At 45.0% G+C, this 17300-nt stretch overlaps 1 protein-coding gene across 1 annotated transcript in view; it reads left to right on the top strand.

Annotated features, from left to right (window-relative positions):
* The window catches only part of necab2 (N-terminal EF-hand calcium binding protein 2), a 62298-nt gene extending 45175 nt beyond the window's left edge, over positions 1-17123 (top strand). Inside the window, exons 8-13 of the mRNA XM_055648746.1 lie at positions 4221-4300; positions 11300-11356; positions 12339-12451; positions 13279-13356; positions 15179-15270; positions 15806-17123. Coding sequence (XP_055504721.1) covers positions 4221-4300; positions 11300-11356; positions 12339-12451; positions 13279-13356; positions 15179-15270; positions 15806-15834 — 449 coding nt within the window. The 3' untranslated portion in view covers positions 15835-17123. The remainder of the gene's footprint in view (positions 1-4220; positions 4301-11299; positions 11357-12338; positions 12452-13278; positions 13357-15178; positions 15271-15805) is intronic.
* The last annotated feature ends 177 nt before the right edge of the window (positions 17124-17300 follow it).

Raw genomic sequence — 17300 nt, forward strand, 5'->3', positions numbered from 1 at the left:
TACATTTTTTTCCATGCAGTTGCCTGCAGCTGCTCCCCTATTTTTGTTTCTGTTCTGTGAATCTCAGTTTGACAGAAGCCAATTAATTTGCCAATTGATCTTGGTATTGGTATGTGTTCATTGTTGTCATGATACAGTGAAATAAATATTTTGCATGTTGTCCAGTTAAATCTTACGTGCATAAGCACAACCAAGTCATTCACAAATTCAACCATTTGGCATTAAAGAGAAAGATGAATGGAGTACATAATGCAGTTACAGTATATAGCTTCAATATATCTGGCATTCACACATTGGATATTGGATCTGGAAGTTCTTGCAAAGGCTAACTAAATAGCAATCATGTTGGGTGCTTGGATTGGACAGTATGGAGTTTTGCTCTGAATCTAGTTGCTCTGGAAGTGTTTGATTATACAGTGTATAGGGAGCTTTGCTGTTGAACTGTGCTATACCTGAAATGAAGAAAGAACATGCCAGGGATGCTCAGCTTGGAAGGCAGTGAAATGTGGAGAGACAAACAGAGTTATTGCTTCAGATGAGTAGCCTTTTATCAGTCATCAGCCACTGCAGTACCACCCTGGGGTGTGTGATGGGCTAGTGCAGAGAGAACTATATAACGTATCTACTCTGTGATGTTAACCACCTCAACAGAAACCGGAGGGCAGGTCAGATATACAACCTGCAGGAGTTTCTGGACAATCAAGGGAAAGGCTTGACCAATTTCTACTCTGCATCCCCAGTAGTGAGATACTCAATTTGGCATCAAAGTCATAGTCCTGCTGCCCTTCTTGTCAATACTGGTCAACAATTATCCATTTCCACAAATACTATGCGCTAGCACACAGCCTGCCCACTTCTAAGCCTTGGTCTGCAATTGCTTCTTAAATGTTGTGAGAGTAACTATCTTCACCACCCAGCAAGGCAGTGTATCAAGGTTAGAAAATCCTCCTCAGATCCCTTTAAACCTCTGACCTTTAATTTTTAATTTTTGCCCTATAGTTTTAGAAACATCTGATGTGGGAAAACCTTTTTTCCTAACTTCCCTCATAATTTTGAACATGCTCTCCCCATTCTTCTTCAATCCAAGGAAAGCAAACCCAGCCCATCCAGGCTCTCCTCATAACTGAAACGTTCTATGTAGATGCTGGTTTACACCAGAGATAGGCACAAAATGCTGGAGTAACTCAACAAGTTAGACAGCATCTATGGAGAACTTGGATAGGTGATGTTTCGGGTCGAGACCCTTCATCATATTCTGAAGAAGGGTCTCGATCTGAAACATCACCTATCCATGTTCTCCAGAGATGCTGCTTGACCTGCCTAGTTTCTCCAGCACTTTGTATACTTTTGTGTATTAAGTTAACCCGCATCTGCAGTTCTTTGTTTCTATATTCTATGTACCAGACTAATGAAGACAAGCATTCTATGTGCCTTCCCCACTCTTATCTGCCTGTGCTGCCATCTTCAGGAATTATTTAACAAGTGCACCAAAGTCCATCTGTTTCTCAATACTTTGTAGAGTACTACCACTGATGGTGAATGCCCTTGTTTATATCGATTAGGCTGATTGGCATTGATCAGGTGTTAAATCAACTGTTTTCACCTTTACCTGTGGATGGTATCATGACCAAAGCAGTTATGAGGGAGAAAATAGAATACTTGAGCAAATAAGCAGATGACATAAAAGCAGAGAGTAAGACATACTCCTAAGAAGAAAGCGAAATCAAACATTGGTCCTTTCGGGAACAAGTCTGGAAAGTTATTAAAGGGAAACCCAGAAAGGAGAGGATTATAAACAAATATTTTGAATCAGGCTTTGTGATAGAAGACTGTGAAATAATTCCATTGATTATAGGTGATAAAAGCTGAAAGGGAGAAGGAACTTAAATCAGTCTCTATTGCATAATAAATGGTACCAGGCAAACTTGTTGGGGGAAAGGCTCACAAGGTCCCCTGAATCCGATGACCTGGATCATCGGGCCACAGGGATAGTGGATAATAACCTTCCAGAATTCCTCAGATTGTGAAGAGGTCCCCGAGGTTTGAAAAACATCAAATGGAGGAGCACTATTCAAGAAAGAAAGGAGACAGCCAGCAGGAAACTATAGCAAGGCCTTTTGCAGGAAGTAAGCAGGCACACTGGTGCTGTGGGTAGAGCCACTGCCTCACAGCACCAGAGATCGGGTTTAATACCGACCTTGGATGCTGTTAGTGTGGAGGCTGCACGTTCTCCTTGTGACCTATTATTGCTATCTTTCTTCTCATCTCCCAAAGACGTGCAGGTTGGTAGATAAATTGGCCACTATAAATTTTCCCAACTAGATGGGTGAGGGATAGAATTTGGGGAGGAGTTATAGAGTCATAGAGCTATATGGAAATTTGCCCTTTGGTCCACCTTGTCGATGCCAACCAAGTTGGCATACTGAACTAATCCCATTTGTTTGCCTGAGTTGATGTGAATGTGGGGAATATGAGATGGGATTAATGCAGGTTTAGAGTAAATAGGTGATTGAAGACTTGCGAGGAAATGCTGAGTCAATGGGCCCGTTTCCATGCTGTATCTTTCTTAACATTTAGTTACTTAACATTTTTGGTGAGGAAGTGATCCATTATTAATCAGATAATAGCAAGATGCAAAGGAAATTATTCAACAGTCATACTAGCAACATGGTTTTATGAAACGGAAATCACGTTTGACAAATATGATGACGTTTTTTAGTGAATTTGCAAAGGCTGGATAAAAGGGAACTGGTATGTGTATGTGGATTTTCCAAATTAGTCACTAAAGTTACCCTTATAAGGTTACTGTACGAAATATGAGCTCACAGGGTTGGGGTTAGCATGGGTAAGAGATAGCAAATAATAAAAAACGGAGGATTGGAATAACAGGTGGGGTGTCATAGGGATCAATGTTGGGGACTCAACTAATTACAGTCTGTGTTAATGACTTGGTATAAGGGAATGAATGCTCTGTATTCAGGTTTGCTGAAGATACAGATGTGGGTGGGTTAGCAAGTTCTGAGACTGGCATGGAGATATTCGGATAGAGTGGGTGAGTGTCGCAGGAGGTTGTGGATGATGTAGAATTTGGAAACGTGAGGTTAAGGAAGGTTGGAAGGAAAATTGAAAATACAAATTATTATTTGAATAGGGTGTGGCTACAAAATATTACAGTGCAAGAGATCTGGAGGTTTTGTAATTAAACGCAAAAGGTTAACACGTGGGTGTACAAGTAATTTGGAAGGGCAATGCAACAATGGCTTTCATTGCAAGGGTATGGAGAGTAAAGATTTAATGCAACTTTACCGAGAGCTGGAGGTATCACACATGGAGCACTGAGCAAAGATTTGATATCTACATTTATGGAATGATGCATGTGCATTGTGCTCAGTGCAGGGAAGGCTCACTGGAATGATTCTTGGACAAAGGGCTCGATGTGTGAAGAGGAGTTGAGCAGGTTGGGTTTGTACTGTTGAAGTTTGGAGCATGAGGACTGATCTGATTGGAACGTTAAAGTTTTGAGGGGGGTTGAGAGGGTGGAGGCAGATGGGATATTTCCTCTGGTGAGAATATCTAGAACTGGGTTCGGAACATTGGAGAAAAATGCCTTTTTGAGTGGGGCAGTGAATTTTGGGAATTCTCTCATGCCAGAGAGCGGTAGTGGTAAACCCCTTGAAAGCTGAGATTGATTGACTTTTGAACTAAAGATGGTCAAGAGTTCTGGGGGGAGAGCAGGAAAAAAATGTGGAGGACAGGACTTGAGCAACCGCAATCTTATTGGATGGTAGAGTGAGCTTGAGGACCGAGTGGCCTCTCCTCAAAAAGTCATACAGCCCTTTGGCCCATCATATTCATGTTGACTCATCCTTTTTGCCTGCATTAGTTCAATATCCTTTTATCCTTGCCTATTGTAGCATCTGAGCATTTCAAGCATTGTAGCATTTCAAGAGAGAACTAGATGGGGCTCTTAAAAATAGCGGAGTCAGGGGATATGGGGAGAAGGCAGGAACGGGGTACTGATTGGGGATTATCAGCCATGATCACATTGAATGGCGCTGCTGGCTTGAAGGGCCAAATGGCCTACTCCTGCACCTAATGTCTATTGTCCATCTGTTTAAATGTCTATTTTACGTATCTCTTACATATCTTACTGTGAGCTAATCTGTGTTACCTCTGGAAGGGAAGCTTGTAATCAGCAGTTTTGTGCCTGTTCCCACCAGCTATAACAGCCAGCAGAGGAGACAGTCTCGAACTGCAGATCAACAGATTGGCCGAACTCATTGGCCGCTTGGAGGACAAGGTGAGGGCAGTGCTGGAGGTTGTCAGGTTGCTTCCTGTCATCTGTCTGGGCTGGTGTTGGTCCATTGCTAACCAAGGCCACCGCAACCCTGGGATATCTGCACAAGTTGGGGGTGAGGAGAAGAGATCCGAGGGAGGAGTTTTGTAAGTCCCATTTGGTGTTATCAAGTAGGTGTTATCAGCTAAAGGCTCGCTTACATACACAAGCATAGGCCGTTCAATTGAATGCAGGTTCCTGAGTACAATACAACTCCAAGAATCTCAACCTGCAAAAGATGTACACTGATCTGGCCTCACTGCTCCTCACCCCCCATCTGTCCCTTCCCAGGATCCAGTCTCCACTAGTCCTTTCCCAAGATCTTGTCCTCCATCATTCCCTTCACAGGATCCTATCCCAACTACTTAATTCCCAGGATCCTATCCCTACCAGTCCTTTTCCAGGTTCCTACGGTTAAGTAGGTTTCAGCTGTTGAACCATCTATGACAAAGATTCACAAGTGCAGAGCTCTCTGTGATAATGGATTCTGCATGGCTGTTTTGTTGAAAGGGAAGCTACATCCTCGTGGTCCTTTCTGTATTTAGAATGGAGCAGGGGTTTTGGCCTGGTGTTCCAAGTTGGCCATCATTAATCCCTCAATGAACAACGCTACTAGATAAGGGAGAGGTGAGGGTCGAAGGAAGGAGTTTTGCAAGTACCAGTCAGTGTTCAGGTAAGGATCATGGGCCAGAAACTCACTCGCATCCACAAGCATAGGTCGCTCGTGAGGCTCCACATCGAGCCTCCCCAAGGACGAGACTATCCAGGAATGCCTAGTAGGCCCTCCTCGGTCATGAGTGACCATGGGTGATGCATCCTGGTCGGATGCGAGCCTGGGCGATGCCATATGGAGGACAAGCTGTTACAGGGCTGTTAAAGGAACAGCAGGGCCGTTAAAGGAACTGCCAGAGCGAGGTTGTAGACAACGACGAACTGCCTTAGGGGCTCTGACCCGATTTTCTTGAGCTTGACACCTGGAGCTTTTTCCATGACTGGATATGGCCATTGGGCAGTGGAGGTTTTAAATCAGAGTTTTCCCTCTCATAGATGGACTGCCTTCCCAGGCTGTCGAGCCCCATCTGCCCGAGACTCGTGGGGGCGGGAACCTTCCCGTGCAGGTCTATAGCACCTGCCCACTGCCCAATGAATGCCTAGTACTGCTTTTTTAGTTATGCAACTGAAGATCAACGTTTCTTCATAGCCATTTCCAAGTCCAGTTGTCACCCCCTGTGATCCAGTTTCAATTAGTGTTTGTGTTAAACATGTGACTGCATTCCCCAGCCCACAATGCCTGCGGACCATTGCAGAGAAACCAGAGACAATGTTTCACGTTGGCCTGAGAGTGGAGGGGTAGGGAGTACACATCCTCAGGGATTCGAAGAATAATCTGGTCTTACTTACACAGCACAGTTATGGGATAGCTCCTGAACAAAGAACAGTACAGCACAGGAACAGGCTTTTTGTCCCATGATATATGTGCTGACCACAATGCCAAATTAAAGTAACCCTACCTGCCTGCACATGGTTTATATGGCTCCACTCCCTGCCAGTGTCCATGTCTGTTTAAAAACCTCTTAAACATAATTATTTTATCTGCTTTCACCAACACCCCTGTTAGCACATTCCAGACACCCACCACTCTGTGTAAAGACTTGCTACACATATCTCATTTAAACATCCCCCCTCTCACCTTAAAGCTATACCCTCTGTAGTTGACATTTCCATCTTGAGAAAAAGAGACACCACCTACCTTATCCATGCCTCTCATAATGTGTACACTTCTATCAGGTCTCCACTCATCCTATGAGGCTCCATCAAAAGCAATCTGTTTGTCCAACCTCTGCTTACAGCTATTACTCTCTAGTCTAAACCTTGCAGCATCCTTTAGAATTGTACACAATACTCCGAATGTTGCCTAACCAAAGTTTTATATAGCGGCAAAGTAACTTCCCGACTCTTATAATCAATGCCCCGTCCGATGAAGGCAAGCATGCTATATTCCTTCTTTACCATTCGATCCACGTGTTCTCACTTTCATCGGAGACCCTAAAATTCCTCTGTGTATCAATACATCTAAGAGTCCTGCCATTCACTGTATACTTCCCCCTTACATTTGATCTTCCAAAATGCAACACCTTGCAAGGATATTCATCTGCTATTTCTCTGCCCATATCTTCAACTGTTCTATATCATGCTGTCTCCTTTCACAATCTTCTTTACTATTCACAACTTCACCAATTGTTGTTATCTGTAGAATTACTAATCAGCTCATCTCCTTTTTTGCACAAATAATGTATATGTATGACAAGCAACAAAGGCCCCAGCACTGATCCCCACAGAACACCACTGGCCATGCAGCTCCAGTCACAGTAACATCCCTGCACAGTTATGCCCCTGTCCCACTTAGAAAACCCGAACGGAAACCTCTGGAGACTTTGCGCCCCACCCAAGGTTTACATGCGGTTCCCAGAGGTTGCAGGTGGTTGCCGGAGGTTGCAGGTAGTGGAAACAGGTAGGGAGACTGACAAAAACCTCCGGGAACTACACGGAAACCTTGGGTGCGGCACAAAGTCTCCAGGGGTTTCCGTTCAGGTTTCCTAAGTAACACTCCTCCACCACCCTTTCTTCTATATCCAAGTCAAATTTTAATCCAGTCTATCAAGCGCCCATGGATTCCAAGAATTTTAATCTTCTGGATCAGCCTTCCATTATAGACCTCGATAAATGCCTTACTATTGTCCATTAATGTTCACATTAACCACGTTCATCACCTCAAAAAACTTGATCATGATGATGACAAGATGCCTATCCCCTAATAAACCCATGCTTTTGGAAATCCAAGTAAATCCAATCCTTGCAAATATATAGTCGTCAGAATATTAGTTTAATTTGTCAATATAATTGGCATGGCTATCAAGGGCCGAATGGCCTGATCCGATGTTGCACTATTCTTTGTTCTATATCGTAAGAGACCTCTCCAATAGGTGCCAAACCACTGATGTAAACCCAGCCCTCATATCATTTCCTGGATTATTACTAGTTTAGTTTAGTTTAGATTAGAGATTCAGCACTGTAACAGGTCCTTCAGCTCATCAAGATCGTGCTGACCAATGAGCCCACAGTACACCAGCACTATCCTACATACTAGGGACAATTTATATATTTTTTTTATCGAAGCCAATCAACCTACAAACCTGCACATCTTTGCAGTGCGGGAGGAAACCGGGGCATCCAGCAAAAACCCACGTGGTCATGGGCAGAACGTACAAACTCTGTACAGACACCACCCGTAGTCAGAATCCAACCCTGCTCACTGGTGCTGTAAGACAGCAACTCTACCACTGCGCCATTGTGCACCCCTTTTTCTATTAAACAAATCTGGCTACTCTGGTTCAGACCTATGGGATCTCACCTGTGACCAGAGAGAATACAAAAATCTCCATTGGGGCCCAAACAGATTCCTCTCTTGACTGTCAATAACTGGGATAGATCCCATCAGTACTGGCGAATTACCCATTTTGTGTAGGAAAGATCCGCAGATGCTGGTTTAAATCAAAGGTAGACACAAAATGCTGGAGTAACTCAGCAGGACAGGCTGCATCTCTGGAGAGAAGGAATGTGTGACGTTTCGGGTCAAGACCCTACTTCAGACCCGTTTTTATGTTCTTCAATAATCCCAACAGCTCTTGATCTTAATTTGCCCTAGTTTATTAGCATATCCTTTACTGATCTCACCATCCTCTACGTCCATGTCCTCGATGAATACCAATGTAAAGTATTCATTTAGTACCTCAGCCACTTCCTCTGACGCCAGGAATAAATTCCCTCCTTTATCCTTGAGAGGTCCTACTTTCTCCCTACCTAACCTTTTGTTTTTAATGCATATATAACATGCATGTGATAAATCTAAGATCAATAAAATGCTGCTCATGTTTAGGAGAGAGGAATGAGCACAAGAGGGAAAATACTGTGTCTTATTACCACAATGGATCTGCTGCGAGGCTATCAACCAAAACAAGCCCAGGTGATTTATTTGACAGCAGTGTTTAAGGAAATCCCTGGGGACAAATTGAAGCCGATCTGAAGAATATTACACGCATGAACGGCAATAAGTTGTCACATTCAATTAATATCTGGAAAAAAAGGCTCAAAAGCATCCCTGCAATGGCCAAAGAGTTTGAAGGAGAATACTTGGGCTTGGAATACTATCATTTATAACAGTTGTTCTGTGTGACACATCATTTATTTCTGATAAAATTTTAACTTGTGCAGGAGGTCTATGTTACACTGATGTGGGATTCCTCTGGGTTTATGAGGCTAACACTGGCTTTATCCAAAGGCTGAGGGAATCACTTTGTGAGCAGAAGGTCAAGTGCTTCTCTTAGCTGTTAATCTCAACACCTAAGTTCATCACCACCTTGATTTGGTCGATGTTTACACAGCCTTCAGTATAATTCTATCTGTCCATATCTACCCCTGGATGCATAAGCAAAGTGTTAGGGTTAGGCTATGGCATTTGGTACTGGAGGCCAGGCCACACCCAATTTCCAGTGGTGTTGGCAGCATCTTCCAGGCCTTCTCTAGTTTGCACTTCTTTCCCTCCCTCACTACTGACATCCTCAAACTTTTCCATCATCACCGCAAAATTCTCCAGCACACCCCTCGTGAATGAACCCTGACCATTTCCCACCGTGACTGTCTCCCCATTTGCTTCCTCCCTGCTCACCATCCGAGCTGTTGCTCCCTCCATTTCCAGAAACTCACCCCTCCCTCCCATAATGTTCCAATAGTGTAATATATGGAAGAAACAAAATAAAAGATTTTCTAAAGCACCAAATTATATCCAATGCAAAATACAAAATGCATTGTTGGTCTGGGCAAATCTTTGAAAATTATTTCTCATTTACTTAGTTTAAAAATAGTTCATTCACAGGGTCTGGAGCAAGACTTGAGTTGTCATTAAACCTTCCCAGTAAGAAATCCAATGTTCATGTCAGCCAATGATTCCATTCCTTTAGAATGGGAACACACAAGACAAGAACATGGAGTGTGAGCTCTGGTTAGCTTTTCAACCTAGGGAAGCATCACCCAATGACTGCATGGGAACTTGACTTTTAGTCCAACCAGCAACCACCCATTTACACTAATCCTAGATGAACTACATTTTATTCTCCCATTAACTCTCTTCAGATTCTACCCCTCACCAACACACTAAGGGCAATTTAGCAATCCATCTGCGTACCTTTGGGATGAGGGACGGAGGAAAGTCCATGCACAGATAGTGCTTGTGGTCAGTATTAAACCTGGATTTGGAGCTGTGAGGTAGTGGCTCTACCAGCTGCACCATAGCCAATGAATTTGTTCTCTACGTCTGAGGCTGCTGAAGCAGCATCAATGGTGCAAGAATCAAAACACGGTAAATGCTGGAAACACCCATTTGGACAGGCAGCGTCTGGGCAGAGAGATAAACAAAATTATTGTTTCAGGTCTGGGACCATTAATCAGAACTCAAACATTAACTGTTTCTCTCTCCACAGACTCTGCCTGCGCTACTACCATAAATGCTTTCAGTATTTAACATTTTTATCTCAGTTTTCTGGTGCCTGCAATTGTTAATTATTATTTACTGATAGTGAGGAGGGAGGTGCCCTCTCAGGCCAGGCTGCCAAGGTTAGACAGCTGCTGGCATCGTTCAGAGGGCTCTGTTTCATTCTTTACCGTGTCCCCTTCACGGAAGACAATTGAAAGAGTCAAAAAGTTGAGCAGCACTGAGGCAAGCTCTTTGGACCACCATGTTATAGACAATACAACATCGAACAGCACAGCACAAGCACAGGCACCTCGGTCCACCATGTCTGTGCCAATTATGAGTTAAACTAATCTCTGCTTGCACGTGATCTATATTCTCTGCATATCCATATACCTAACTAGAAGCCATTTAAATAACATGATCGTCTCTCCTTCCACCCCCACTCCTGGCAATATGTTCCAGACACCCACCACCCCCTGTGTAAAATATTTGCTTGTACATCTTTAAACTTTCTCTCTCCCACTTTAAAGCAATGACCTCTACTCTTTGACATTTCCACCCTGTAAAGAAACGTTCTGACTGTCTACCTTATCCATACGTCTCATAATGTTATATAGTTCTATCAGGTCTCCCTTAACCTCGAACATTCCAGAGAAAACAATCTAGGTTTATCTAACTCCTATATAATATCTTCTAATCCAGGCAGCATCCTGGTAAACTGTCTGTGCCCTGTAGGTAGAGGAAGCTCCCACTGTACCACTGGGGGGGGGGGGGGGGTTGTGTGCGGGTAAAATAACTTTGGGCACATTGGGGACCGATGCCCCACATACACTGAGAGCAGAGCCAGCTGCAAACACCACTACCTGTCGGGTTACCAGTGAGATCCCAAGCTCAGTGACACCTCTGGGCCCCGGACCTGCACCACCAGGGAAACTATTCTCCTGGGTGAGTTAAGACGGACCAGGTCTTTGCACAAAAGGGTGAGGAGGGAGTGTGTGGGGTGGGGGTGGGTAGAACGTGGCACACAGAGTGTCCCAGCTCCCTCACATCCATCTACTCCCTTGGGGGTGGATGAGTAGAATAGGAAGTGTCCGAGCTTGTCCAACCGGCATCACTGCCTCGTGTTACCCCTGAGTAGTGCAGGAAGGGTCCCAGCATGTCCTACCCCTCACTGCACTCTACACTATGGTGGTGGATGGGTAGAATAGTTCCAACATGCCCTGCCCTCCCTCACTGCGTTACTGTGTAACCTCTGGGAGTGGAGGGGTAGGATCATATGTTTTTCAACCCTGGAGTAGAGCTGTCGTGTAGGAAGTGTCCCAGCATATTCTGCTCTCCCTCACTGCACTATATTACTCATGGGAATGGAGGGAGGGTGTAGGGAGTGCCCCAGCCTGACCAGGCCTCACCCCTCCCTCTGTCTCTGTTTTCAGACCGTCTGGCTTGACCTGCAGCAGAAGGTGATGGATAAAGAGAGCCTGACCTGCTCGGTGAGTGAACCATCCCCCCATCGGTCCCCATAGTGACTGCGCTGTCCTGGGTAGTCCAGACAGTAACCATGTTCTAAACGACTTCATTCACTGAGCTCCAGCAGGAGCCTATATCTACCTCATACTGGGCTGTTGACCCCAACACATCCCAATTGCCTGAACAAAGCCCAGCCATTACCCATCCACCTGACTGAACATATTCTCCCACTGGACAAGTTCTCCAACTCCACGCACCCACCCACTCCTCCAGGTCAAAACTATACCTCAGGGCACCCGTGTGGGCCCACGCCACAGCTGTCCTTTTGTGGAATAGTCTTTCTTTCAGTCCCACCCGGGTTCGTCTCCTCAACTTGTTCTCAGGTACATTGATGACTGCATTACCATAGCTTTCTACAGCTATGCAGAAACGTTTTATTAGTTTGCCGCCCATTTCCATCCTGTCCTCACCACCACATGCGTAATTTCTAACTCTTTCTCCTTTACTCCAGGGTAAACAGTCTGGACAACTTCCTTGTGAATCTTTTCTGCACTCTCTCTGGCTGAATCATGTCCTTCTGTAGTGTGGCAATCAGATTTTGCACATTATTCCATGTGGCCCCACTAACATTGTGTACAGCTGTAACATAATATCATGTTCTTCCTCTTAGGATGAAAGACTTTGCACTGAATATCCTGCCCAGTGCAGCTCTGGGCTATTTGGAATAGGAAGGAGCCTGCCTGTTCCCAGGCTGCCATGTGTGAGGGCAATATAGTGGTGAAGCTGGTGGAGCCGCTGACCTGGGATTTGATCCTGATCTTTGGCACTGCACTCTGGTGATGGTTGCGGTCAAAAATCAGTGGGGGAGAAGTGGCTAAGTGGATTGGAGAATCATCCTACTGTGCAAAAACCTCTCCTCTGACTCCAACTTTCCTCCCCTTCCCACATTCACAGTCCTCCTGTTCTGTTGATGTCAGTCTGTTTTTCTGCTCTCTCTCTTTCTAGCATCTCCTTCTTGTCCGCCAACACATGACGGTGGGGCAGAATCAGCTGACAGAGTTTGGCTGCTCTCTGAAGCAATATCTGAAGGACGTGTCAGCACAGCGAGACTGCTTCCAGTGAGTCCAGCCAGTCAGGGGTCACCTTGCTTGAACCAATGCTTGCTCCCCAGAAGGAAGAGCCATAACTGACAGAGATAGGGCAGTAGCTGGATCTGGTGAGGTAGAGCAGGTTGGACGTGAGGTAACCTTAATGTAAAGTTGCACGTCTAGTGTTTTCTGGGATTGCATGGCGAATGGTGTCAGCAGTTTGGAAGTTTTAGCATGGGTGGGATTGGGTAATGATATCAGAAAAGACAATGCAAAGGTGGGGTAAAGGTCGCTTCCCCAATATTTATCATTCCCAATACTGATCATTCCCACCACAGATCTTTCCCAACATTAACCATCTCCAACATGGATCATTCCCAGCAGTGACCATTCACAACACATATTTCCAAGCCTAATTCCTGACTAACCATTCCAACACTGGCCTTTCCTCACTGTGGCCACTCCCACCACTGATTATTCCCAGTCCTGACCTTCCCAATATTGATCATTCCCACTGCTGACCATTCCCACCACTGACCTTTCTCAACAGTAATCTTTCAGTGTGCTGAATATTCCCAACATTGACCATGCCCAATAGTGACAATCCCGGCACTGATCATTCCCACCTACAACCATTCCCAACATTTCCATTTCCCACTGCTGACCCTTCACTCTCCTACCCCTTCCTAACATTGTCCATTCCCACAGCTGACCATTTATAGTTATAGATTATCTGGAATGACCTCTCCATTCTTTTGCCCCTCCTGATTTTTTCCCATTCATGTTTATCTGCTGAGATTTTGGTGATGTGTTGTGGATGGATAGGGAATGTTTCTCTTTTTGTCTCCTGTCTGCAGTGTTACAGCTGTGAGGTTACCGGATGAACTGTCCTTTGTCGTCTATGAGTTTTGGGAGACTGAGGAACAGTGGAAGAAGTAAGTGACACAACAGACCTATGCAAGGGAATCCTCAGCGACTCTGGGCCTTGCTGACACACCACTTCCCCCACCTGCCAATTACTAATCTAACTGCCTACTGGCCACTACAATTGTATCACCCTCGACTATTCACCCAGCAAGTAGTCCAAGCAGGGAGCTAGGGACTTGGATCCCTCAGTACATCAAATACAAATAAAAGTATTTTCATCAACATTTCACTTCACAAAGTACAAAACTTTACCCATGCTCAAATTAAACTGCATTTGCCATTTCTCCTTTCTTCCAGTAACTGTTACCCTGTTCACAGATCCTCAGACTTCTTTTGGATTGTCTTTATGTTTGCTGCCAGTCTTTTATGCAGTTCTGTCTTGTCACCTTCTTTATTAGATACATAGATACATAGAAAATAGGTGCAGGAGTAGGCCATTCGGCCCTTCGAGCCTGCACCGCCATTCAATATGATCATGGCTGATCATCCAACTCAGTATCCCGTACCTGCCTTCTCTCCATACCCCCTGATCCCTTTTAGCCACAAGGGCCACATCTAACTCCCTCAAATATAGCCAATGAACTGGCCTCAACTATCCTCTGTGGCAGATAGTTCCAGAGATTCACCACTCTCTGTATGCAAAATGTTTTTCTCATCTCGGTCTTAAAGGATTTCCCCCTTATCCTTAAGCTGTGACCCCTTGTCCTGGACTTCCCCAACATCGGGAACAATCTTCCTGCATCAAGCCTGTCCAACCCCTTAAGAATTTTGTAAGTTTCTATAAGATCCCCCCTCAATCTTCTAAATTCTAGCGAGTATAAGCCAAGTCTATCCAGTCTTTCTTCATATGAAAGTCCTGACATGCCAGGAATCAGTCTGCTGAACCTTCTCTGCACTCCCTCTATGGCAATAATGTCCTTCCTCAGATTTGGAGACCAAAACTGTACGCAATACTCCAGGTGTGGTCTCACCAAGACCCTGTACAACTGCAGTAGAACCTCCCTGCTCCTATACTCAAATCCTTTTTTCATTTTTATTCATTTTTATTTTAAAACTCCACCTCTCACTTTTCCATCTCTTTCCCAATTCCCACAGAAAGTTGTTTGTTCAAGAATGAACCCTCACTGCGTAGAACCAGTGCAGATGCATAAGCTTTGCATTCTTCTGGACGCTACTCTTACAGTGTCTGTCGGTTTTACTTTGGTGTAACAGGCTTTTCTCAACCCAGCTGTAGTCAATACATTCATCACCCACCCCAGCCACAGGAAGCTGTGCTCTTCATCACTCATGCACAATGATCCATCCTTGACATAGGAAAACAGGAACAATCAGAGCACACCACACTCCGTCTCCCATCCCCTGCTGGGTTCTCTCCACTGTTCAGCCATAGTTTCATTGTTAAATCTGCACCATATCAGCCAGCATCTGAGGAGTGATGAAGTGCTGAACAGGGGCTTTTGACCTGAAATGATAACTGTTTCTCTTGCTGCAGATGCTACCTGACCTGCTGAGTGTTTCCAGTATTTTCAGTTTTTATTTCAGATTTAGAGCATCTACAGCTTATTTTTATTTTCATCTCCCCCTCACCCCTCCCTCCCACCCAAGAGTCCCAAAACTCTGTTAACACAGCTCTTCCTGGGACAAATTTAATATCCTGCTGAGTGTCCCTGCACTGACCATTCCCAGCATTCAGGATTTCAGTGCCAACAGTTCCCATCTTTTGATTATTCCATTGTAAAAAAAGTCTTGAATAGCCACTCAGTCACTTGAATGCCTGCAGTTACTGAGTGGTTCTCATACACATCCATTCTCCATTTATCACTCCTCCAGACACCTTCAAAGTGAAAAATCCAGAGCATTCCAACATGTCAAAGTGGACTCACTGGCCCAGCCTGAGACTGTCTCTACGTTGTTTATACCAGGTAAGGGTTCATTCCAGTGGCCTCATAGCCATGCTGGGTAGTGGGTACCATGAGAGCACCACCACTACAGGCTCCAAGCAATGCACCATCCTTAATAATATATTGCTAGTCCGTAATTGTGGATGGACATCCATCTTAACAGCTCTCTGCAAGAGGACCTTCTCCAGAGAGACTGCAGCAGTTCATGAAGGTAGCTCACTACCCCACAAACCCACTTCTCAAGGGCACAAACAGTGAATTAAAAAATTGTATGCTACACGTGCAAGAATGGACAGTTTGGGTAGAAAGAGGATGGAGAGGGGGATTAGACTGGCAGTGATATTAGGATGTGTAGGACAAGGAGGGGATGCAGAATGGGATTAGACTGGTGAGGTAGAGAGGAGAAGAAGAGTGCGATTAGACTGGGTGGGGCAAAGGGAGGAAGCAGAGCGGGATGAGACTACGGGTACCGCGTGGATGTGACTGAGAGTGGGATGAGACTGGGTGGAAGGGTCCCATGCTTGGCTGAATGCTTTGTTTCTTTCCTTTCTTCAAGCTGCCTGGTGTACTTTGGATGGAAAATAACTGGGGCCTCTCAGGGAAGCTGAGGGAGAGGCGCTGCTGCTTCAGACCAGACAAACAGGCACCCCTCTCTTACTAAAATGGCAGCTTCCATACAAGGCCTTGGTTTATTTTGCATTATTTCCTGGAATATTTGTTGACTATTTTACGCACGTTATTTATTAAAGAAAATCGGTGTATTTGAGCTGAGTGTGTCTGACAGACCCTATGCCAATGGGAGGAACTCAATAAAGCCAAACGGTTGTATTGAGAGAGCTGATGATCTGCTCCCTTTGGCCTGAGCCTGTCCGTGGCCTCACCCTTTCTGTCCTAAGCGGGTCTGAGCATGGAGGTGGCTCGGAACTTGCCTGGTTGCATTCAGCACTGACTATGCTGCCTCGGTTGTTGTAGAGAAGAATGGGAGAGAAGCGCCAGTTGATGGCCAGGACAAACAGTTTGGTGCTGAACATTGGGTGGAACAATCAGCTGAGTCCCTCGCCAGACTAAAGTACCTACATTCCCCTGAGAGGGCAATGCCTCCAAATTCATCCTTTATTCGTCTTTATTCCTATTGTATTGATCCTCTCCCCAACTTCTTCCTACAATTCTGCTCTTACCTTTTCATATGTTACCCTGTGTGCCTGCTGTATCTCCCTTTCTCAGTGCCCTCTGCATAATTTGTATATGTTTTCTTCCTGTATCGTCTACCTCTCTCCCCCACCTATTTCCCCTGATGGCCATTCACGGAACCCAGGAGTTTACAAGCCCCAATTCAGAAGTTCCCAATTCAGATAGACACGAACAGAGACCCACAGATATACTGTAGTAAGAACCCACAGATATAGACAGAGACTCGGGTAGAAACGTGGAGACACTGAGACCCATAGATACAGACTCATGCAATGATGTGGATATCGGCAGCTGTATCCTGACCCACCCCCCAGATGCCAGATTTCCCAATCCAAAGGGAAAATAGACAGCCCGGTTAGTGTTGGTGCTTGAGCTGGAGTTGGTTGAGGGAGGGGAACTGCTCCCCATTCAAGGGACTGTCAGGCAGGCTGCCACTTTGCTTTAAGTGTTAATTTAGCTGAGTATGTGCATCATTTAGTTTTGTAGTTCTACAGTAAACTGCTGATGATCCCCTTTGTTACAAATGTACAATAATAACTCATAGCTGTTAAGATTTAGAGAAGAAAATATACATTGACTCCCACCAAGTGCAGGGAGGGGTTATGAGGAATCCTGCGTGCTGCTCTTGGACATTGAATGAATGCTAAACATGACCTTATCCAAATAAAGTTAACTCTAACCAAGTTAATTCTCCCAGACTGTTTGTTATAACTTTGTAGAACAAAATCTTCTCTGGTCTCTCACCTCTGTCAGGAGGTTGTGGACATTGGTGCCATTGCAGAGATGTGAATAAGCTGGGCTGGTATTTGTGAACCTTCTCAGGGAGGATAGGCCTTGGCGAGGCCTGCTTAGCTGTCCAC

Source organism: Leucoraja erinacea, chromosome 17, assembly GCF_028641065.1.
Source record: "Leucoraja erinacea ecotype New England chromosome 17, Leri_hhj_1, whole genome shotgun sequence".
Taxonomy (NCBI): domain Eukaryota; kingdom Metazoa; phylum Chordata; class Chondrichthyes; order Rajiformes; family Rajidae; genus Leucoraja; species Leucoraja erinaceus.